At 44.5% G+C, this 24,590-nt stretch overlaps 1 protein-coding gene across 10 annotated transcripts in view; it reads left to right on the top strand.

The window, feature by feature from the left end:
- Positions 1–24,590, top strand: part of NAV2 (neuron navigator 2) — a 268,615-nt gene that overhangs the window by 176,726 nt on the left and 67,299 nt on the right. For all 10 annotated transcript variants that reach the window (XM_033928185.1, XM_033928184.1, XM_033928183.1 and 7 more), the window contains 3 exons: positions 12,492–12,630; positions 20,101–20,395; positions 21,072–21,747. In XM_033928185.1, the coding sequence (XP_033784076.1) occupies positions 12,492–12,630; positions 20,101–20,395; positions 21,072–21,747 (1,110 nt within the window). The remainder of the gene's footprint in view (positions 1–12,491; positions 12,631–20,100; positions 20,396–21,071; positions 21,748–24,590) is intronic.

The following is a 24,590-nucleotide window of genomic DNA, read 5'->3' as shown; positions in this document are numbered from 1 at the left end:
AAAGAATAGATGGGGGTCAGCTGCGAAGGACAATCCCAGGGTTTGCTTTGCACCTTTTTATGAAGCCCTAATTTCCCTTAGAATAGATAATGTCCAGCTGCAGAAACGAAAACAATTGATGCATCTACTTTGCTACTCAGGTACAAACTCAATAATGAAGCATTGTAAAACTGTTCCGATGATTGGCTTAAACAGCGAATTTCATATCTCTGTTAATGTGGACAGCAGATTTCTGCTTAGCTTTTCATAGTCTTCCAAAAAGCAAAAGATGATTTTTTTTTTTTTTTCATTCCTCTACCAAAACATTTTCCTCTTCTCTATTCTTTCCACGTCCTTGAGTATTGACGGTTGGTTGCTTTTTCTCCGCTTTCTCTGTGCAGTGAGAGCAAAGTCTTATATATATTAGATGACACGTAAGCAGAGAAATGGGTTCACTTGTAACGTCTGAAACATCTTGAGATGCTTTGCAGCTTTTGAGAGTGGGGGGGGGGGGTGGGGGGTGGTAAGCTGGTGGACCCTTCCTTTTGGCTTCTCTGATGCTGCTGGAGTTGAGGTTGAGGTTGCGTGGTCCATCAAGCCCAGTATCCTGCTTTCAAGTGGCCAATCGAGGACACAAGTGGGGGGGGGTAAGCTGGTGGACCCTTCCTTTTGGCTTCTCTGATGCTGCTGGAGTTGAGGTTGAGGTTGCGTGGTCCATCAAGCCCAGTATCCTGCTTTCAAGTGGCCAATCGAGGACACAAGTGGGGGGGGGGGGTAAGCTGGTGGACCCTTCATTTTGGCTTCTCTGATGCTGCTGGAGTTGAGGTTGAGGTTGCGTGGTCCATCAAGCCCAGTATCCTGCTTTCAAGTGGCCAATCGAGGACACAAGTGGGGGGGGGGGTAAGCTGGTGGACCCTTCATTTTGGCTTCTCTGATGCTGCTGGAGTTGAGGTTGAGGTTGCGTGGTCCATCAAGCCCAGTATCCTGCTTTCAAGTGGCCAATCGAGGACACAAGTGGGGGGGGGGGTAAGCTGGTGGACCCTTCATTTTGGCTTCTCTGATGCTGCTGGAGTTGAGGTTGAGGTTGCGTGGTCCATCAAGCCCAGTATCCTGCTTTCAAGTAGCCAATCGAGGACACAAGTACCTGGCTTGTTTTCCGTATGTGATATTATTTTTATAAACTGTGCTCACCCTTTTCTCTCCTTTGATATGTTTTCTATTACTCGTTCACGTAACTTCTTAACTTTGGTTAAAATATTTGTTGGCTTATCGGTATGAGTTTCACAAGCATTTTTTTTTGTCTTGTGCTAGTTGTCATCAGATTTCTGATGAGATTAGACAATATTTCTAAAAAGTGTCTGCTGAGCTCCAAAAGTATTTTCTTTTCTATGGTCTGCTTCCAATTTTTACTTTTGCAAGCCCAGTCAAGGTGTAAAACTGAAAATTTTGTTTGGATGAGGAAACTTTGAATAAAGGCTACACTTCTCCACACTGTCCCAGACCGTAACCTTCCCAGTACAAAGTTCTCCCTCGGAGCAGTTTTCCTGTGTAATTTCCGTAGCGTGGTTTTTAGCACTGGCCATGGCAGAAACAGCTCCGACGCTCATAGGTTTTGTAAAAAAGGGAGGAGGGGGGTTTGCGATATTAAAATGACACAACCTGTCGGAGACGGAGTACGCACCTTGCTAATTGTTAACAGAAGTGAACTTGTATAGGTTTTTGCTATACATTTGCAGATAGGATTAGGGCAGTGTCCCACACACCTTTTAAAGCCGTGGCACAGTAAACTCAGTGCCGCAGCTGGAGGGCATCCCGTAAGCATGCAGATGTCGACCCAGTAACATATGCAAGCGTGATGTCATCATGTCGATGTCTGTGCACTCCAAACGGGGCTCTGAGCCTACAAGTACTATGTCAGTGAGGGTCCTAGAGGAAGAGAGGCGCCAGTACCGCGAGAGGCACGTCTTGTAAGCAGTCAGCCGGCGTCTCGTGACACGCTCCACAGTTTGCGATACACTGGGTTAGGGAATAGGTGTCAGGCAGCGCATTGAATGCCTAATGCTTGCAATCTCAGTATTATGCTTTGGCTTGATGATATTTACCTGCACATCTTGCAGTTTGTGAAAGGGTTATTTTCGGCAGTGCTGTGCTTTGTAGGACATTTTGCTGCTAGTCTAAGGTTAAGAGACTTTCTGACTGGGGCTTATACTCTGGGCATTACGGTAGCTGTCTAGCGCAAGCTGTCTGCTTCCCAGCCACCAGCCACTTTTCACGGCTGACCTGGCAGCACAGAAGGAATTGACCCTTTTCTCTGTCAGCACTGCATAGGTTAATTCATTTGGGGAGGAGATCAGATTTCTGGTAGGGGGAAGTTTATAGTGGCCACCTTTCAGCCCCCAGGAGCTCTCTGTGCCTTTCCCAGCCCTGGCTGGGCTTGTCCCGCAGACTGAAGATTACTTGAGCAAGGTGGGACAATGAAGGGCTCTGTCTCACAAGTGGATGTACTGAGCGCCTCTCCCGAAGCCCTTCAGGGACCCCAGGGCATCGCCACTAGGTAAGGACTGGCAGGAGCTTCCTACAAAGACTGTTTGCTGTGTTTAAGAGTTTTATCAGCCCTCCCTGTCTGCCCCCTGCAATTTCTTAGCTTTTTTTTTTTTTTTTTAAATCTAAATTTAACATTTACCTCTTCCGTACTTGCAAGTTGAATAGGAAACTAAAGTGCTTAATGGTAGCACTGAACAGGAATGTTTCAGCTCTCTTTGAAGAAACAGAAATAGAAAAGCATTTTCTGGGATTGAAGGTTTTGTTTTGGGGATTGTGCTGCATCGGATCATAGCTGCTCCCTCAAAGTCACTTTTTACCTGATTAAGGAGGAGTAAAGCTTTTGGTTTAATAAACCTGGAGTTATCCAATTTCGTGGTATGTTTTCCTTGACAGGGCTGTAAATGTGAATCTAAGTTTGCTTTTATTCTTAATGGGGAAAGTCTCCTTTATTTATTTAAGTTTGTCCTTTGGCACCTGATGAATGGAAGAGTATAGGTTAAGCATTTAAATTACCCTTTAAAAGAATTTTGAAAGCTCTGGTATTTAATAGAAGACTGGAAAGACAGATCTATCTCTGTAGGGTTTATTTAATCAATGTTGGTTTCTTTTTTTGAAGTACGATGTTCTGAAATTTTATAAGCCCCTTTGCTGAACGAAAACGCTGTGCGTTCCCATGTGGACATCCTGATTCCCTTCCCAGAACCAGCTGTGACTGGGGATGCTCTAGAAACCTCAGAGAGAGAGGGGGGTCAAGCCATTGTACGGCAGCACCACCTAGGGCTGGCTGTAAGATGAAGCTGTGTCAGGCACAAGGGCGAGCTACAAACCCCCTGCCTCTTAATTAGGACAGTCACTAAGGGGTTATTTTTAAATATATGGGTAAAAGTGTCTGCATGCAAGTTTTTAAAATCTGCTGCTCCTATTTGCATTGAGTGTTGAGTACAAAAGGATGATTCTATAACTGGGTGCGCACATTTGCACGGCATTTATGTAAATTAATGTACAGAATACCCGCACTGTCGCTGGTAAGCTATACCTTTGCTTGTAAGTGGAAGCAAAGTGACTAATCACTATTCTTTAAGGCAATGTGTCACATATTTTTTTCAATCCCTGGCACCCCAAACTCGGGGCCACCAGGCGTGACACAATGAAATCACACTGACATACACGCATGCGTGGAGTCCCTCCCAAGCTTGCTAACCCTGAAATTACAATGCCAGTAAGGGGAGGGGGGGGGTTAGAGAGGTGGAGAGGTGCCGGCACCAGCTGACTACCTCGAGGATGTGCCTCTTGCGGCACACACTTTGCGATGCACTGCGCAACATGTTAATGCAAAGGGTGCATGCGCATGGGTGGAGCATGGAGGGCAGGGTCAGTGCTGGCACTTATGAATGCAACTAAGGGAATTGGGCTTGGGGCTTGTACACGGCCTCTTTGTCGTTTTAAAACCACACTCAAAGCGGTTTACATACAGGTACGTCAGGCATTTTCTCTCTCTGTCCCAATCTATCTAATGTACCTGGGGCTATGGAGGACTGAGGGTCACAAGGAGCAGGGCGGGGTTTGAACCCACATCCTCAGCGTGCTGAGACTGTAGTTCTAACCACTGCACCACCCTCTGCTCCGATACAATATCAGAAGTGAGCCAAGTATAGAACAACGAAGCCATTGTGACATCACTGATGAGGTTGGCTTCTATTGGTGGAATGAGGCATTATGACATCAGGGAAAGGGATTGGGACTTTTTGTCGTTTTAAAACCACACTCAAAGCGGTTTACATACAGGTACGGTCAGGCATTTTCTCTCTCTGACCCAGTGGGCTCACAATCTATCTAATGTACCTGGGGCTATGGAGGACTGAGGGTCACAAGGAGCAGGGCGGGGTTTGAACCCACATCCTCAGCGTGCTGAGACTGTAGTTCTAACCACTGCACCACACTCTCCTCCGATACAATATCAGAAGTGAGCCAAGTATAGAACAATGAAGCCATTGTGACATCACTGATGAGGTTGGCTTCTATTGGTGGAATGAGGCATTATGACATCAGGGAAAGGGGTTGGGACTTTTTGTCATTTTAAAACCACACTCAAAGCGGTTTACATACAGGTACGTCAGGCATTTTCTCTCTCTGTCCCAATCTATCTAATGTACCTGGGGCTGTAGCTCTAACCACGGCACCACACTCGCCTCCTTTAAGCTTGTCTTTGCTGCATTTCGACATCTGCTGTTATGCTAGATTGCTGTCTGGTGTAACACTTAGTTGCTGATGAGAGAATGACACGGGGACCAATTTTTCCCCATCCCCGCGGGAACTTATTTTCCTTTCCCGTCCCTGCGAGCTCTTCTCCTGTCCCTTTCCCAATCCTGCAAGCTCCGCCCTCATCTGCACGAGCCTCAAACACTTTCAAATCATAAGTGTCCGAGGCTTCTGCGGTTAAGGCAGAGCTTACAGGAACGGGACAGGGACAAAACTCACGGGGATGGGGAATTGAGTTCCTGTGGAGACAGGGACAAATTTGTTCCCATGTCATTCTCTAGTGCTGATAGTGGATTTTTCTAGTATTGAATAAGAGAATCTGGGTTCCCAGAGAGGCCGTTATACAATAAACTCTTATTGCATGGGTTGCCTAAAAGCCGTACCCTATACTGTCTACATCCATGTTTGCCTAAACTGAACAGGGGTATTTCCAGAGGTGAGTTTGGAGAGGGGTTAATATTTACATTCATAAGGATATAATAGCCATACACCTGGCAGAAACCTTAATAATAGCAAAATTCCATGCTACGAATCCCAGACCAAGCAGTGGCATTCCCCATAAGAATTGCCATACTGGGACAGACCAAAGGTCCATTAAGCCCAGTGTCCTGTTTCCAACAGGTCCCAAGTACCAGGCAGAAACCCAAAGAGTAGCAACATTCCAGAGCTGAGATTGTGATGTCATAATGCCTCATTCCACCAATGCCTAAGAGCCAACCTCAGCAGTGATGTCACAATGGCAGAAACCCAAAGAGTAGCAACATTCCAGAGCTGAGATTGTGATGTCATAATGCCTCATTCCACCAATGCCTAAGAGCCAACCTCAGCAGTGATGTCACAATGGCAGAAACCCAAAGAGTAGCAACATTCCAGAGCTGAGATTGTGATGTCATAATGCCTCATTCCACCAATGCCTAAGAGCCAGCCTCAGCAGTGATGTCACAATGGCTCGATTGTCCTATACTTGGCTCACATAAGAACATAAGAGTTTCCATATAGGGACAGACCGAAGGTCCATCAAGCCCAGTATCCTGTGGCCAACTCGGGTCACTCGTACCTGGCAAGATCCCAAGTAGTGAAACAGATTTTATGCTTCTTATCCAAGGATTAAGTCTTAGTTATGGCTTACGGAATTTTGTTTTAGGAAATTATCCAAACCTTTTTTTAAAACCCATCTACATTGATTATGTAGATAATGTCATTTACTTGCTTATTTGCAAGATATGGGCGCATTGGGTACGTATGATAGTACTTTATAAAGAAAAGTCAGCACCTACCTTTTCTTTGTCAAATTAGGTGCTTCGTTATGAAATTACCTTCCACTATGTGGTCACTGAGAGGCTGATCTATGCAAGTTTTTGTTTGGGCTTAAACTAAACATATATCTTATCTGGACAGTGCCTGTTGGTGAACGTACAGCTGAGGAACTGCCCCCGTCTGTGTACGCCCAGGACATCTGTGCATTGCACGTCAGGTGTAAATGAATCGGGATACTTTCCATGAGATCATTTTCAAAGGGAAAACACATGAATACTTTCCCTTTGAAAATTGCTGTAATTTATGCAGATGTTTGAGGTATAATTAGGTGACGCATAATTACCCTCTCTGTAAACTAAGCTGACTAGGATGCAGAAGAATACCAGAGGAGCTGTAAATAGCAGTTTTAGCCCAGATACAAAAGGTTCTGATTGACTTGGAAACCCAATGGAAAATTTAAAGAACATGTAGCTTTAACTTATAACTAAATAATGCCATCCCATGAGAGCTTGTGAGGCAGGAGGGAGTAGGCATCTCTCCTGTTCTACAAAAAAAATGTACGGGGGGGGGGGGGTGTCCCAGTCTACATGGAGACGGAGGGAGGGTTGTTGAGCTGGCCTGGCCACTGGACAACCAGAGGTATTTATTTTTTTGGAGGGGGGTTCTTAGGGGTGGCAGGGGGAAGAATTGGTTCAGCCAATGGATCTCTATTCCTTTGGGGCTGGGGGTGGCAGGAATCATATATGGAGGCTTAGCCTTGCCAGTGGACCTCCAGGAACAGTTTTTCAGTTGGAGTTAGGGCAGATTGACAGGGGGAAGAGGGGGGAATCCACCGGACCATCAGGGATTTTTCTTTTCCACTGTTATGGACATGCACGCAAGAGTTGAGTCTACTGTTCGGCTCTTGAGGACGCATTCCAGGAAGTTCCAACCCCTTCAGCTTCCAATGTAATTTGTTTGCTGTTAGTGTTGACTGTTGATGCTTCTCCGATGATGCAAAACGCCTCCAGAGTTTTGTGCATCTGCCCCTAAGTGTCTGAAGAACTGCAACACTTCATTTTTTTAATTAATTATTTCTATAGGTTTTAATTGTAAGCTCTTTATGTTAGGGACCTATCTGTTTTCTATAAGCTATGAGCATCCTGATTAATGAATCTGCTTTTATCTTTTGTTTCTTCCACACTGCAAGGCTTAACAATTTGGTCTCAAATGATGCCAGAAATCATAAAGCATTCCTTCCCCCTCTCTCCCTCCCCCCCCAGTGTTGTCAGGCTTATTAAAGCTTTTCCTTTTTTTAAAATGTAAAAGCCATAGATCTGATAAGCCTCAAACAGACTTCCAACCCAGCATTTTTTCCTTGTACACCTGGCTGCTCTTTGAGGTTAGGTGTTTCTGTGTTTGGGCCTGGCACCCTAACTCCCGGGACTTTATCTCATACCCCTGGAGGCGCCGTTGTCTCGCGGCATCGCTCTCTTGAACAATGGCCAAAAACAAGTTCCACCAGGAAAGAATCTGTAACTGAATCTCTCTTGTCGGGCTGCTTCGTTAAGCTGCTGCAAACATTGTCTAATGAATCGTTTTCCTCCTGTGTCCTGGAAATGAAAGCCGTGTGGCTTAAAGTATGTTTTTCCTGTAGAGGGGCTCAGGTGAGGGGTTAGTGACAAGGGACACAGCTGATCTATGCATATTTCAGGTTTTGGGGTGGCTGGTCCTGCTGTAGGCAAGAAAAGCTCTTTCAGGAGTTAATGTTCATTTTCCAGTACTGTTTACTATATGGCTAAAGGTATTGATTTCCTAAATAAATTGTGTTAACCCTTTCAGGACCATAAGGATCGTAGGCCAATTTTTGTGGTTTTGACGACATTTTTATGGTAAAAAGGGCTTGCAGATGCCAAAAAATTGATTTTTTATGTGAAATATCATTATTTTTTTTTAAAAAAATCAAACTTCTGGCTTATGGACAGTGTGGCAAGTGAATCTTCTCGTCAATCTGGCAACGACGCTAATGAATGAATGTCGGAACCAGTTTGTTTACATAAAGGCAGTATCATATGGAATCCGTACATATCAAATTTAGAACTGTAGACTATCCCAATCAAAATTTATAGGATTTTAAAGTTATGGGACAAATATGTCCCTTGGTCCTGAAAGGGTTAATGTTCCCCTGACTCTCAGAAAACTGTTTTCTTATATCTGTACAGTTTTAATTTGTGAAAAGAAGTTAATTAGCTTCATGTATTAGTCTTACGAGTAACTTTTTTTCCATAGGTTCAGCCAGTAGCCTTTACAGAGCAATCCTTTGGTGGAAGAACTCACAAAAGTGTGTGAAACCCCTTCAGCAGAGTTGTGGTTTCAAACCCTTTGCGTTCCTTAGATGTGAGAGAGGGCGTATGGTGTCGAGGGTGTCTCTGAATTCTAATCACCTGCCTTGGTTGAAGACCCCTGGAATAATGCATATTGCTGGCTAATTTGCTCTAAATGGCATGCCTGTGCCCGCATAAAAGTCCTGATGCTGACATCATGGTGTCTTGTGGGATCCCACAAGGATTTGGCATCTAGGAGTCTGTTTGAGGAATCCAGCCAGCCAGCAGACTATTTTTGCTTGAGGTTTTTAGAAGGCAAATTTTAGAATCTGTTTTAATTTTTTTTTCCCAGACGACAATTCATCAACAGGAAAGCAAATGGCCCTTCTAAACAGGCCTGTACTGAACCCTTGATGAATGTAGGTTTTGTTGACACAACAGTTTTGCAAGCATTCTCACTAGCTGAAAAGCTGTTGTCCATGGATCTTTAGGTTTGTTTTTCTTGCATCCAGCTCTGGAGTGATCAGTGCATTCTATATCGGGAACCATCTGCAATTAGATCTCCATCACCCCTCCCCCCTCCTCTTGAGAAATGAGTGCCGGCCTGTGTTTACGCTGCTTTTTAAATCCCAGTGAGTGCCATATGGGTAGCAATCTGCTCGGCAGGATTGAGGCATCATCTCGCAGTGCTCTGAAAAACTCCTCTTCTGATGACCCCCTGCAGAGAGCGAGAAGCAGTCTCCTTCTCCAAACCTGCAGGTTCCAGACCAAAAATTTTAAAATAAAACAAGCGTAGGTGTGGTTTGTTTCTTTTGAAGGGACGACGGGGCGAGGACAGGCCGAACTGATGGTGATGGGGAACATTTCAGGGGAGGCCTCACATTCCAAACTATGCCTACTGTATGGAGAATTAGAGAAGAAATAATAATAACAGTTTCTATACCGCAGGACCGTGAAGTTCTATGCGGTTTACAATGATTAAAAGATGGTACAACTTGAGTGGAATAAACAGAGTTAAGAGCTAGTGATTAACAGGTATTTTGGAGTAAGAATTGTACAGGTCAGCTGCCTAAATACTTCAGGAACAGATATGTTTTTAGGCATTTCCTAAATTCCCCATACATAGTAGGCGTAAGCAATTGATCTAGATCTTGACCCCATAATGCTGCCTGATGTGAGAGAAGGTGTTGATGATGTCTTTTGAGTTTACATCCTCTAACTGGATGGGAAACAAAGTTTTCAAGTGTGAGCTTCTCTTATGTCTGTTGGCTGAGAAAGAGAAAAGGACCAGCTATATATTTAGGGGCTAGACCATATAGTGCCTTAAAGCAAAAACAACCGAACTTAAACTTCACACTCACCTCCATCGGCAGCCAATGCAGTAGGCGGTAGCTAGGTGTTACGTGATCAGACTTCTTCAGTCTGAAAATCAGTTTAATCACTGCATTTTGCACCTCCGTACCAAATCTAATCCCCCCCCCCCCCCAAACAGGGAATTTTCTAATATAATGAAATCTCCACTGTACCTTGATCTACTGCTGGAAAAGATATGAAGAAGTCCAAAAAACACGTGTTTCAACTGCTCATCCAAACCATCAGAGCTTGTTTAACCCAGTCCTCAGATCACACCTAGCCAGTCAGGTTTTCAGCATATCCACAATGAATATGGATGAGACAAATTTGCATGCGCTGCCTCCATTGTATGCAAATCTTTATCATGTATATTTACTGTAGATATCCCAAAAGATCTGACTGTTTCATCGCTGAATCGGCCACGGCAGTACCTGACCTCTTGTGGGGGGCATACCCCCCAAAATAAGAGTGTCCCTCAGCAATTCCCCCCCCCCCCCTGGAGGTAGGAGCGCCCCCTCTCCCTGAATACCTCTTGAAAAGTTCACCGGCGCGAGCAGCATCGTCCACCTCCTGTCACCCTTGGCTCCCCTGTGACGTCATGTCCAGGTCCCACAACTAAGAAGTGACATCAGAAGGGAGCCAAGGCCAGGCAAGCAGGGGGTGGAAGATGCTGCTCAGGCCAGCAAACTTTTCAAAAGGCATGCAGGGGAGCGGGGAGGAGGATAGGCAATGGTGCAGGGGGGGGGAGGAAAGGCACCAGTTTGGGAGGGGAATGAAGAGGAGAAGAGAGGCACTAATGGGGGGGAGGGGAAGGAAAGGCACCAGTTGGGAGGGGTGGATGGAGAGGAGAAGAAGCATTGACGGGATGGGAGGAGGAAAGGCACTGGTGTGGGGGGATGGGGAGGAGGAAAGGCACCGGTGTGGGGGGATGGGGAGGAGGAAAGGCACCAGTTGGGGTGGATGGAGAGGTGAAGAAGCATTGATGGGAGGGGAGGAGAGGCACTGGTATGGGGGGAGGGAAATGAGGAGGAGGATAGGCACCAGTTGGGGGTGAGGTAGGGAGGAGGAGAGTCACCGGTGTGGGGGAGGGGAGGGGAATGGGGAGAAGGAAAGGCACCAGTTGGGAGGGGTGGATGGAGAGGAGAAGAAGCATTGACGGGAGGGGAGGAGGAAGCACTGGTGGTGGGGGTAGAAGGAAAGGCACGATTCATCGTGGCTGTAATGAAACAGCCTCAATAAATCATCCCATTGCGAACCCATGTTCCAATGGCGTGGTCCTCTATAAAAGTTAACATAAGAACAATCTGTGCACTTCACATTGACCGTTCAGTAGTAGCCTTTGTAAAGCAGTCGGCAGAGCCCCTTCTCCATCCACTCCTTAAGTGCACCACTGAAATGTAATGTATGCTTTAAAATCTTGACCTGGATTTTCAGGGTGGTCATCAAGACTTGTCTTGGACACCTGGTGAGATGAATTGCATGGCGGTCTTCAGGTGCCTTGCCTTCAATTCTGTGTTTTGCCAGGCAGAAAGATCGTTCGTTCCCTGGGATGCCAGATCTGGAACCTGTTCCCATAACTGCCCACAAACGATCCTACAGCCACTTCATTCCACACCTCTGGAACCAACTCCCCCCCCAACTTAGACAACAGAACTCATTATTAACATTCCGTAAATCGGTAAAGACCCTCCTCTTCAATTAAAGATCTCCTCTGTCTTCTCCCCCCCTTAGGCCCCACCCTCCACTCTCCTATCACCTTCCCGAAATTCCAGTATGACCCTCTCTTACTCTCCACTAACAAATTGTACCTATACGCTTATAACTTTCCTTAAACTAAACTACTGTATTTCCCCCTTCTCTCTCTCTCTGCTTACTCTCCCTGTATTTAATTCTCTCCAAAAAACTATAAATCCAATCACTAAACCTGTTGTACCACTTATATGTCTAGTTACTCCCCACTGTGTATGTTCATTTGTAAACCGTTCTGAGCTATTGGGAGGACGGGATAAAAATCTAAATAAATAAATAATAAATAAATAAATAAAAAAATAAATAAAAAATAAAGCTAATATCGGAAGTTGCTTACTTGACTTCTCGGCTGTTTCGCCAGTTCTCTTGATCTTCAATGGCTACTTAAGTTGATCTTCAGATTGCTTGATTAGGGAGATGTCTTCTGTTATTTTGCAGTGATCTAATCAGTGCTGGTCAGGATGGTATTGATTTAACTGGGGTTGGTGATGACGGTGGTGTCGAATTAAGGAGTGGTGGAGGAGATCCTCAGGCGATAAGCCTCAGATTCCAGACTGTGTTTGGATTTGGTTTTTAGTTTACAAGAGAGCATTAGATAGAGCTAATCCTATGTCTGGATTTGTTCCTTGTTTCTATTGATGACAATGAATCATTTACTAGTCAGGTGGTAAGAATGAAGTCATTTTTCTCCTTCAATATAAATTTTGTTTTATGTGTAACTTATATTAGTAGCTGCATAGAGTGATTTTTGTGGGCTTATAAAAGGAGTCTTACTGAGTTGTTTTCAGTCTTGATTGTAATTCACCTTGAATGAAGATCCGACCTTTGTAAAAGCAGCCTATAAGATTTTAAGTTAAATTAAACAAATGTCATGTGGCCTCAGACTCATATACTGCCTTTTTTTTCTTGCATGATTTTTGTGTTTTAATTAAAAAAAAACATACAAAGCTGGAAAAAAGTCCAGTCCAAGCCATGAATGCATTCGAGCTGTGTTCCGCTTTGTCCCAATTCCCTTCTTGTGTGATGTGTGTATCTCTCTCTTTTTAGCTGGGATGACAGCAGCTCCGTCAGCAGTGGGATCAGTGATACTATTGATAACCTGAGTACAGATGACATCAATACCAGCTCATCAATCAGCTCGTATGCCAACACACCTGCCTCCTCACGCAGAAACCTTGATGTGCAAGTAAGATCTTAACTTCTGCAGATCCTATGCGTCCTCACATAGGGTTTTTGCATTTGTTACGGTGCTTTGGTGCAGTTCACAGCCCAAGGTCATGGGGGATAGAAAGCATCCGCGAGTGACGTCCACTTTTACACTTGAGATGCACACCCACTGGGTTTCACAGAGAGCTGTGCTTTGTATCAAGGGGGTGTGGGATCAGATGGACCCTGAGTGGTTGTAAATGAAAGGTTATAGTGCCAGAACCCAGGTGAGATGGGTTCAGATTTTTTATGGAGCTCAGCAAATTAAAAAAAACACAAAAAACAACAAAACTACTGGACTCCCCGCCCCCCCCCCCCCCCATCACACACACTGTGGAACAATGAGGGGGAGTGATTTGGCTTTGGGGTGAATGGGGTTTATTATGGGGAAGAAATCTGAAGTTGTGAGAGAGAAGTTTAGGAGAGAAACTGGAAAACGGGGAAATCTATTTTTGTTTTAATAATCTTTATTCATTTTAAAATAATTTCAATAAGTGAAGAACAATAAATAAAACATTTACACTATAGACATCACTTAAAATATTACAAGATTCTTACAGATCATTAACCCCCGACCCAAACTATTCTTTATCATTCAAGTATCTATAAATTTATCATAATTTTGTAATTTACTACATATTTTAAACATAAAATTACACATTTATCCACTTAGACATATTTTAAACTTACAAACCACCCTACCCCAAACCATAATAATAGTTGATTATAACCCCTATATTCCTCCCACCCTTCCCCCTCCCTCCCTGGATGTGCAATTCTTCTAACAACAAAAATGTATAATTATAATAAATCTACAAAAGACGTCAATGGACCCCCATATTAGAGTAAAGTTTTTAAAATTCCCTAACTGATCAGCTCTCATTTTTTCATCTAATATAATAAAACGGTGAGCCGCGCATGTGCAGTTCCTATGTGTGCGTCCGTTTTCTGTGAGCTGTAGCACACACATAGGAAGTGCGCATGCGCGGCTTACGGTCTGGCCTCACGTGAGGCAAGACAAGTGGCATGCACGCTCTTCCCTGCTCTCCACCGCTGCCGGCCGCTAGCACCCCCTGCCCTCTCCAAGCCGGGACCGCAACCAGCCAACGATCACCTCCACAGCGCGCGAGGGGAGGAGGGAGAGGGCTGGGGGCTGTCCCGCTGGCAGCATGGCCCCGATCCCCTTGCGCCGCAGCAGTGTCGACGATTCCCCCCTCCCGCACCAACCGCTGCCGCTCCTGTTTGAAGCGGCCTGATGAGGTTCGCAACCGGCTGTAGCGAACCTCGCAGGCCGCTCTCCACATGAAGCACGTTCCCTCTGACGCGATCGCGTCAGAAGGAACATGCTACCATATGGAGAGCGGCCTGCGAGGTTCGCTACAGCCGGCCGCGAACCTCATCAGGGCGCTTCAAACAGGAGCGGCAGCGGCGACAGGAACCACTTCACTGCTGAGCTACAGCTGATGCCAAAAACCCCATCACAGAAGAGGAGGCGAAAAAAAGTGATCTCCATCCCAAATGACGCCCTCCCTCCCCCCTACCCTTCCCACGCGCTCTCTACCTCCCACTCCCTATCCCCCGGCTCCGCATTGACGGCTCGCACCAGGCTCCCATGCAAACCGACGCCGGCTCTCCCGTTCGGAGCCTTCTCTTCCCCCCCCCCCACTCCGCCCTTATGACTTCTGCGTTCCCCGCTGCACCTCTCACAAGGAGGACCGAGCGCGGGTGGGGAGCGGTACCACCGGCTTCTGGGAAGGATATTTCAGAGGAAAAGTCCCAAACTGACGACTGTGGGCTAGGGAGAGGAAGAAGGAGGTAGAGAGAGATGCCGGATCTGCAAGGTAGAAGGAAGGGAATAGGTGAAGGGAAGAAAATAGAGACTAGACTGGACAGACAGGGGAGGGATGCAGGGAATGAGAAATCAAGTTTCAAGTATTTACAATGCATCCATCATATAAAGATGTACCATTCAGTGTCCCAGTGCTCCAAAGCAGGGGGGAAAAGGAAGAGAGGGTAGGACAGGGTAGGTAAAAGGAAGGGAGAATGGACAGGGGGAGCAGGCAAGGGGTGGTGGTGGACAGCCATGGAAAAATAAAGACAGAAAGCGCAAAGGAGAGACAGAGAGAGAGAAAGAATTAAAGACAGACACACACACATATATTCTAGCACCCGTTAATGTAACAGGCTATAAGACTAGTATTTATATATTTAACATAAATTTGCCCACCAGAAAGCAAAATTGAGACGATCCCAGTTTTTCCAGTTACGGGTAATCAATTGTATAGCTGTAAATCTATTAACCTCCTAAGTATTAATGGAAAAATTGTATCTAAAGGAATCTTAACATTTATATCGCTGTTGCAGAAAAAAACTAGGAAATCTAGGTGAGGGTTTTATAGGCCTGCAATGCATGTCAGGCACCTGAGATTTTGGTGAATCCTGCTTAGCAGAGCCTAAGTCATTCTCTACCCATAAAAATGTCAACGTAGGAGTTAGGTGACGCTAAGCGCTGTGCGAAAGGCACCTAGCACACAATTAAAATGTTGGATTTTTTTTTTATTATTATTGAGCTTATTAAGGGTATTTTGCCAGTTAAGTTAGGCACCCTGTATAGAATTTCCCTAAACGTGCAGAAACCATCGACTAACCGTCCACTCTCAAAAATCCAACCTCCATCGCCTTGTCCAGTAAGCAGGAGAGAATGCAAAAAACATCTATCCTTCAACTTTTCCTTATTCCTGACTTTTTCCTCCCATTTTGGTAGTGCTGTCTTAATGCAGACTAATTTTACTTTTGGTTTAATGGAGAGGTAAACTTTACTTCCATTTGAGCACAGAATTATAGATTCCTCTGTGTCCCCTCCCCCCCCCAAATTCACATTTATCATAGATTATTTTATTTCCTATGCATATAATTAGTTTCTTTTACCTGGGGGAAGCCACTGCTTGCCCTGGATTGGTAGCACGGAATGTTGCTACTCCTTGGGATTCTGTATAGAATGTTGCTACTATTTGGGATTCCGGAATCTTGCTATTCTTTAGGATTCTTAATGGAATGTTGCTACTCCTTGGGCTTTGGCCAGGTACTAGGGACCTGGATTGGTCACCATGAGAACGGGATAATGGGCTTGTTGGACCATTGGTCTGATCCAGTGAGGTTATTCTTATGTTCTTCAGTTAAGTTTTAGTGTGTGAGATTTTCTGCACACCCTTGCTAGCATCTGCCCCTAAGAAATTCACGGAAGATTATCCTGTAGTCACAGACGTCTCAAACGTGGCGGTTGCAGAACAGACGTTCCAGAGAGACACAGTTACTATTTCTGGCACTGAACTCAACATACAGCAGCCAAAAAGTGAATTTCAAATGAAATTTTTTTTATTTTTTTTTAAAGAGAGCCAAGGTATTATCAGGGGCTACTGAAGTCGGCATTCCTATCATTAACGTTTTCTAATTCCGGTTTTGCGATTTTCATTTCATTTTAATGAATGTTTGTTTTTGTTTAAAGTTGTGGTTGCTACAGTGTTTCAGACGTCTGATACTTTGTTCCCTTGCCATATTGTGTACATTTGAACTTATACAAATTATCGTGGGGCAGAGTCGCTTCAAGGTTTTTTTTTAACGTGCGTTAAACTACAATAGAATTCTGGTTGAGTGATTAAATCGTAACCTGCCCAAGCTTATTTTCCCAGCCTTGTAATTAATCTAAACAGCACTTCTGATCTTTCTCAACCGACTTGTGAGGATGGGTAGGGATTTGTTTTCACGATGCATTTCCTGCGACTTAATGCTTGGTAGGGGGAATACAGGCAGCCCAGTCCCCTTTAGAAATGAGTGTTTGTTTTCTGGTGGGAGGAGGAGGGAGTTCCTGTGTGTGCTGTAGGGAATCATTTGGGGGAACAGTTGTCTCAGATACTTAGGGCCCAATGTTCAAACCTCCAGGGCTTAGAGGCAAGAGAGAACAGCGTTGGAAAAACAGCTTCCCCTCAACGCCATAAGCAAACGGGATGCAAACTTTCTTGTTGTTTTTAGGTGCCTTCGACCCGTGATGATCTTTCATCATCAAGTTTTCGTGGTAGAATACAGAAGTAGATTGCCGGGCCTTTCTTCTAAATCTGATGTCGCATCCAACGCGATCCTCCGCCTCCAGCACTGCCCACCTGCTGCTGCCCATCATAGCTGGTTTTAAGAAAGCTTTGGACAGTTCCCTGGAGGAAAAGTCCATCGTCTGTTATTAAGACATGGGGGGAAGTCGCTGCTTGCCCTGGATCGGTACCATGGAATGTTGCTACTCTCTGGGATTCCAGAATCTTGCTATTCTTTGAGATTCTATATGGAATGTTGCTACTTCTTGGGTTTTGGCCAGGTACCGAGTGACCTGGATTGGCCACCGTGAGAACGGGCTTCTGGGGTTGATGGGCCACTGGTCTGACCCAGTAGGGCTATTCTTATGTTCTTAAGCGGTATAAGATTGACCTATCCAGGCTGATTTTCTAATAGTTCTTCTGGTAAAGAGGGTAAAGAGTTATGGCACATTCAAATAGATTATTTAATATGCAACAGGGGTGTCACAAATGCCCTCTGAACGGTCTGAAAGTCCAGCTTTTGCTGTCAGTCTTTAATGGTGATATCCATTGAGTCTGCTTGACTACTTCTAATCAATTTTTTGTTTATCTTCGGCAAAAGAGCCAAATACCAAAAATAGATTTTAAATTACAGAGATTAGACGAGGCCTTTTATCCAGTAGAGTCTGCAGGCAGTGATTGTGGGAAGAGAGATTTCTTTGAGAAATATAAATCTTTTTACCATAGAAGAGCCTCAAATACATAGTAATTGCTATGTCAGAAAAATGCTTTGGTAGAAATTGCAGCCTATGGATAAGAGCTTGCTTTTACTGAAATTTGGTTTTGTTTAGTGTTTTTTTTTTTTTTAATGAGTTATTCTGAATCAGTGTTTTGTTAAAAAAGAAATATATATTTTGCTAAGTTAACGTTTTTGCACTTTATTAGAGGATTATAATTATATCAAATATTTTTTGCAAGTTGTCAAGAAGGTGTGTACTTTTACTGCTGGCCGCAGCCAGGGGGCGCAGTGTGGGTAGCCTGTGGGTGGAGTTTGCAAGTGTGAGCCACATTCTGTAACAACGCTGTAAGTTAACGCTGGTAGGCGCCTTATTAACTTAATTTCTTTAATTGGCTTTAATCAGTATGGTATGGCATCATTTAAAACCAATTAAAAACTCATTAAAAAAATAGGTGCCTGCCAGGGTAGGCGCCGGAATCGCGCCTATAGCATGGTGGCTAGTGGCACCTAAGGACAAAGTAAGAATGTTTAGGGGGGCAGAGATGACCTTCGACACTGCCAGGTACGCAGCTGGTTTTGTAAAAGGGGGAGGGGGGTTAATTGGATTAATTGGTCATACCATTAAAACCCAATTAAAAACTTGTTTAAAAGTACTACTACTACCACTATTTATTATTTCTATAGCACTGAAAGGCATACGCAGTTCTGTACATTTTAACATACAATGGACAGTCCCTGCTCAGAAGAGCTTGCAATCTAATTTATTTATTTATTATTTATTAAAAAATTTATATACCATATACAACTATTCGGCTTCCATATGACATACATAGAATCTTGTTTCCCTCTGATTATCACGTATAACATAGACATATTCTGACAAAATGTTGTAAATCCGTGTTCAGATTGGATACTAATTTAATTGATGTGAACCGCCTAGAACTCTTTGGGTATGGCGGTATATAAGAACATAATAATAAATAATATCAAGACAACATCGTTAATCATCCCTGTTATAATAGAGATAGAGCACAAATTCGATCAGTTCAGAAGTACAAACAAGCTTTAAATCGTACTTTGATGTCAGAAGAAAAAAAAAAAATTCTAGAAGGCGATTAGCAAACAATTGAGTTTTCAGCATTTTCTTAAAATTCATCCTCCCCATACAAAACCGCAGGATACCAGGCAAGGCATTCCAGAGTTGTATCCCAGCCACAGATTATCATTGGTGCTCCGATCCTAGTGCGATCCTAGCGTAATTTAGACAGGACATTTCAGGGTTGGGGAGGTTATAGTGGGTCTAGGCATCTGACAGCAGTGAGGGGGAGTTTTAGAGTCGAAAGCCGTTTCAAAAAAGTGGGCCTTTAGCTTGGATTTGAACACTGCCAGGGACGGAGCGCGACGTATTGATTCAGGCAACCTGTTCCGGGCATATGGCGCTGCAAGAAAGAAGGGACGGAGTCTGGAGTTGGCAGTGGAAGATAAGGGTACAGACAAGAGGGGCTTGCCCGACAAGCGGAGATCACCGGGAGGGGGAGATGAGTGAGGAGAGATATTGGGGGAGCTTCAGAGCGAACGCACTTGTAGGTCAGCAAGAGGAGTTTAAACTGTATTCGCACCTCCCCACTACACGGCCTACCTGACTGGTGTCTACGGACGCTTAGCAATGCCGAAGGCCGGCAGTGGAGTGGTTAAGAGTGGTGTTGGCCTTTGGCATCAATCACTAGCCCTACGCGCCAGAAATGTAGGCCTGTAATACCCTGGTCTTTATTTCCAGTGGTTAGGGGTCTTTGCAAGGCACCGTGTATAGAATTAGCCCCTTTAGTGTTTAGCCATGTCTCTTGCAATACCAAAAACACTTTTTGTGTCAGATAGAATAAAAATTCCTTCCTCTTGTTGAGGTGAAAATGTTTTACAGGAGGCAAAAACATCATTTAAAACGAAAGTCAAATATCGTCATATAATAACAAACTTTTATTAGTCATGACAGGGGTTGCCATTCAACATATTACCAATAATTGGAAAAATTACAAGAATCTTAATCACACATTTTGGTGGTATTCATTATGCCATATTTATAAGATGGAAAGAGCAATAGCGATACAAAAAGGGACATATAATAACTTTGTAAAGATATGGGGGCCATTGGCAAAGTATTGCGATGAATAGTCATCAGTTCTTTTCTTTCTTAACTGTATTTAGCACACACTCAAGGGGGAGGGTGGAGTTGGGGGGTAATTTTACAAGATATGTTATAATATGGTATATAACATGTGTATATTCTATTTTAGTTGAAAATGTGAAGGGTGGATGGGTGGTTGGGGATATTACACTATTAGATTTTATGTGTTAGATATTATAGTGCTATATTGGAATTACTTGTATGATGTATTTTTGTGCACTTGTTGTTTTGATTTGAAAATGAATAAAGAATTAAAAATAAATAAATAAAACGAAAACTTTAGAAGATCAGTTAAGACCCATCTATTTGATAAATTTGTTTAATTTTAAACTCTCGATGATGTATTTATCAGAATGTTTGATGTAACTTCACCGTTTGTATGCACTCTCTTTTTGCTGTAAACTACTCTGAACTGTCAAGGTATTGCAGTACATAAAAAATGAAGTTATTCCTATTTTTTCCCCTTAGACCGATACAGAGAAGCACTCGCACGTCGACAGGACTTCCCAGTGGTCAGGTGATGAGGTAAAGCGATCCGACGGTGGCTCGGATAGCGGTGTAAAGATGGAGTCGGGATCCAAGTGGAGGCGGAATCCCTCGGATATGTCTGACGAATCGGATAAGAGCAACTCTGGAAGGAAGACCCTGGCCATTTCACAGACAGGGTCCTGGAGGCGTGGGATGACGGCTCAGGTCGGTGTCACGGCACCAAGGACCAAACCTTCTACAACTGCAACAGGCACATTGAAGACACCCGGGTCAGGTAGGAAATGTTGACTTTAAGAATCCTGGTTTGCAAAAGATTTCCTGCCCGGGGCTGTTATTGCAAAGGTCTCAATTTATCCATAATTTTCTCCCATCCGTGCAGACTCGGAGAAAATAATAGATCACACCCAAAGAATTTTCTCAAGGTTTACAGGAAGGAGATTTAAGAGAGAGAATAAGTATACCAAAGGAAAAAGGGCTCTCGCACAATTTTAATTCTGAAAGACGGAATCCTATTCAACCAGAGGAAAATAGCTAAATACGAGACATTTCAGAGGCTTTCTAAAGGGGGTACAAGCTGGGGCTTGCTGTCCAACATTAAGATGATCTATTAGTCACAAATTTGAGGGTTAGGATTAGGAACTGTAGTAGTCAGCAAAGCAGTTTGTAAATATCCTAATACAGTCTTGTAGACTAAGATTTCTCTCTCTTCACCCAAAACAAACTCATATGTGTACATTTTTCAATCCAAAAGTGTCCCGCTTTAAGGAAAAAAAAAAAAAATCGACAACATCCATGCATTCCTAAATCTTTAGTCCTTTCTTGGTCAAGTTGAAAGACTTAAATTTTTTTCTTGTCTTAATATAGAATTCCTTCTTTTAAATGTTGCCAAGTTTTTGTTAATTGGCCTGAGCCGCGAAGTGGTCGAAGTAAATGCTTTCTTTCTGCCCTAGCAAAAACCGATGATGCCAAGGTGTCGGAGAAAGGAAGGCTTTCTCCAAAAGCAGCCCACGTTAAGCGATCTCCGTCAGATGCGGGACGTAGCAGCGGCGATGAATCGAAGAAACCCACCTCCGGCGCTTCGAGGACGACTGCTTCGGCGATGAACACGTTTGGATTTAAGAAGCAGAGCGGCTCTGCTGTCGGCCTGAGTATGGTCACAGCCAGTGGGGTTACTATAACGAGCGGATCAGCCACCTTGGGCAAAATGCCGAAGTCCTCGGGTCTCATGGGTAGATCCACGGGTCGGAAGACTAGCGTCGACGGCTCCCAGAACCAAGATGATAGTTATTTGCCACTAAACACCAGAACCAATCTTCAGTATCGTAGTTTACCCAGGCCCAGTAAATCCAGGAGTGGAGCAGGAAACCGATCTAGCACCAGCAGCATAGACTCCAATGTCAGCAGCAAATCTGCCGGGCTGCCTGTCCCTAAACTGAGAGAACCTTCAAAGGTAGCTTTGGGCAATTCCGTGCCGTTATCCCTCAACCAGACAGATAAAGAGAAAGGCATCTCCTCCGACAATGAAAGCGTGGCCTCCTGCAATTCTGTTAAATTGAATCCTGCGTCCAATGGTGCTCGTCAGCAAGGAGCCAAGTACCCCGATGTGGCATCACCCACCTTGCGCAGGTACAATCATTTTCCTCTTTTTCGATGCTTAGAATTTTGTAATCCTCCACCTCATAAAAAAACCCAAAGGGGCTGATTCTAACGCTGAAAGTTAGGTACCTCTCAGGCACCTAACTTACCCCCCCGTTTTACAAAACCGTGATAGCTGTTTTTAGCTCAGGCCAGTGCGCTGAAAGCTCTGCGCAGCTCCTGACGCTCATTGTGCTGGCCTGCGCTAAAAACTGCTATAGTGGTTTTGTAAAGGGAGGGAGTTAATTGGCAAAATACTCTTAATAGCCTCAATAATTGGGAAGAAAAATTTAATTGGGTGATAGGTGCCTATCTGATTCTATATGTTTATTGAACATGCATGTGTATGGGGCAAAGCGGTGCCTAACGCCTAGATGGGCGTTTCCGTGGGTGGAGTGTGGCTTAGGCGCCGCTAAACGCGATTCTCCAAAAACTTAGGCTCCTGAAATGTAGGCCTTGAAAATCCTGGCCTACATTTCAGGCCCCTAAGTTTCAAGTTTATTATGGCTTGATATAGCGCTTTAAAATCCAAAGCGGTTTACAAGATTAAAATTCTAAAAATCCTTTTAAAAAAAAAAAAAAATGGGGGTAGTCGCAAACATCTTAGAAGTTTCAGAAGGGTAGGGTTGAATCTCTTAAAATAAAAATGAAAAGCAAGGAGGGAGGGATAGTCTGGGAAGTGCCCTTTGTCTAGATCTTGTACGCGTCCTTGAAAAGAAAAGTTTTTAGCTTGGACTTGAAATTCTTGGTACTAGTTTCAGGGATATGGGGAGAGAGTGGGCGCAATGACCGAGTCAATGGTTTTGCGTGTTGAGTCCTAGAACAACTGCCTTAAGAGAAGGAATTGTAAGATGTTGCTCTGATGAACAAAGCGATCGTAAGGCAGTTCTATTGACTTGGGAGCTAGATGTAGACGCCAATGATGTGCATCAAAAGTGTTATTAATGTGCAACGAGGCACCATTCTGTAAGGCAGTGTGTTGCAAACTGTGTGCTGCGGAAGATTCCAGGGGGTTCCGCGAGACGCCGGCGAGGAGAAGCGCCGGCGCCTCTCCTTCTCCAGCACCTCCGCACCGGCAGTAATGGGAGGCTCGGGGCTGCGGACGTTGACGTGATGATGTCACCCATGCGAGCGACATCATCATATCGACGTCCTCGCATTTCCGGATGCCCTCCAGCCGCCGGCCCCACTTTAGCGTGCTGTGGCTTCAAAAAGTTTGCAGCACACCGTTGTTAAGGTATCATCCAAGTCGGGCTTGTCCAACCCTTTTCTGTTGGCGGCCATATTTTATAGTTTGTACAACTCAGAGGGCCAACGCTCGTTTCATCAATAGTGACAAAATACAATGGCGTGTTCTCTTCCTAGCATTCACCCAGTTTTCTCCCACCATCTGGCTTTGGCTACAGAGGAAACAGTGGGATTCTTGCCTCTCCACTGCAACATGGCTCTCTGCAACCTTGAACCACAAAGTGCTGGATGTTTGGGTTAGTCTAGTGACTCACAAACCTTTCCAAGCTGCGGCACACTAAACTCGGGGCCGTGGCTGGAGGGTCTGCGCGATGACATCACACGCCTATGTGACATCATTACATCAAAGTCCGCGCATGGGTGGAGGTCCTCAACAAGGGGTCCTGAAATTACTATGCCAGTAGGGAGCTGCGGAGAACAGCAGAAGGGCTATTGAGCAGGAGAGGCGCCACCTGAGTCGCCTACACGACGTGCCTCTCGCGGCACACCCAGAATATCACTGTGGCACACTACTGCGCCACGGCACACAGTTTGCGATACACTGAGTTAGTCTCATGAGACTTTAAAACGCAATACCAATCTGAATTTCTGGCACTGCATGGCTCAAGCTTACAGAGAGCTGAGTTGTGGGTGGGAAAGCACCACAAGAATTACCACGCTTCCAAGGGCCAGAAAAAGGCTCCTGGTGGGGCTGAATTCTGGCTCGCAGGCCATAGGTTGCACAAGCCTGGTCTAAGTGATATGCTGCAAGGGGGACGTACAGGAAGGTATGCTGTGGGCGTGTCTCCTAGTTATACATGTAGTTTATAGAATGCTATAAATTACACACATCACTTGGTGCACCTAGGTGAGTCAACGTATACCTGCCAGAGCAAAACATGTAGGCAAAACTGGGATTGTAAGGATCTCCAAAACAGTGTCACATGATTTTCAGGTCATGCCCAATCATCAGAACCATCAGGTTTGTCATGGACTATTTACTTCCTTTTGTAAGTCAACTGGCTCTCTCGCTTATACTCAATCTTTAGTTTCTATGTAGAGTTTGTTTGATTTGTCTTAGTTTTCCCTATGATTTCCCAGGCCTGTTTGTTTGACTTAGCTTACATTTCCAGAGATGTTTAGGATTCTGCTGGGTACTTGTGACCTGGACTAGCCAACGTTGGAAACAGGATGCTGGGCTTGATCGACCTTTCTTTGGTGTATCCCAGTATTCTTATGTCCTTAGTTCAACCTCAGGTCAAGATAGGAAGCAGAGCCCAACCTACGCTTAGAAATGGCAGTATATCAAGTCTAATAATAAACATATTCCAACTGTCAATCAGGAGGATATTTTGCTCATTTGGCTGTACAGACACCACCACCCCTGCCCCCAACACCTCCCGCCCCACATGAGATTAAGCAAGAATACACCATATTAGAAGAATCATTTTTTTTCCAATGGAACAAAGTTATAACTGGCTTCTGTGGTGATAGCGTTAAGAGTGGAATGGGTGATCCCGGAAAATCTTACAGTGCAGTAAGGGAGTTTCTCGAGTTTGGGAATTTATGTGGGGAGCTGGCATAGCAAGTAAGCTCGTGTCTTTTGC

The sequence above is a fragment of the Geotrypetes seraphini genome, chromosome 19 (genome assembly GCF_902459505.1).
Source record: "Geotrypetes seraphini chromosome 19, aGeoSer1.1, whole genome shotgun sequence".
Lineage (NCBI taxonomy): Eukaryota > Metazoa > Chordata > Amphibia > Gymnophiona > Dermophiidae > Geotrypetes > Geotrypetes seraphini.
This window is presented reverse-complemented; position numbering and strand designations above follow the sequence as displayed.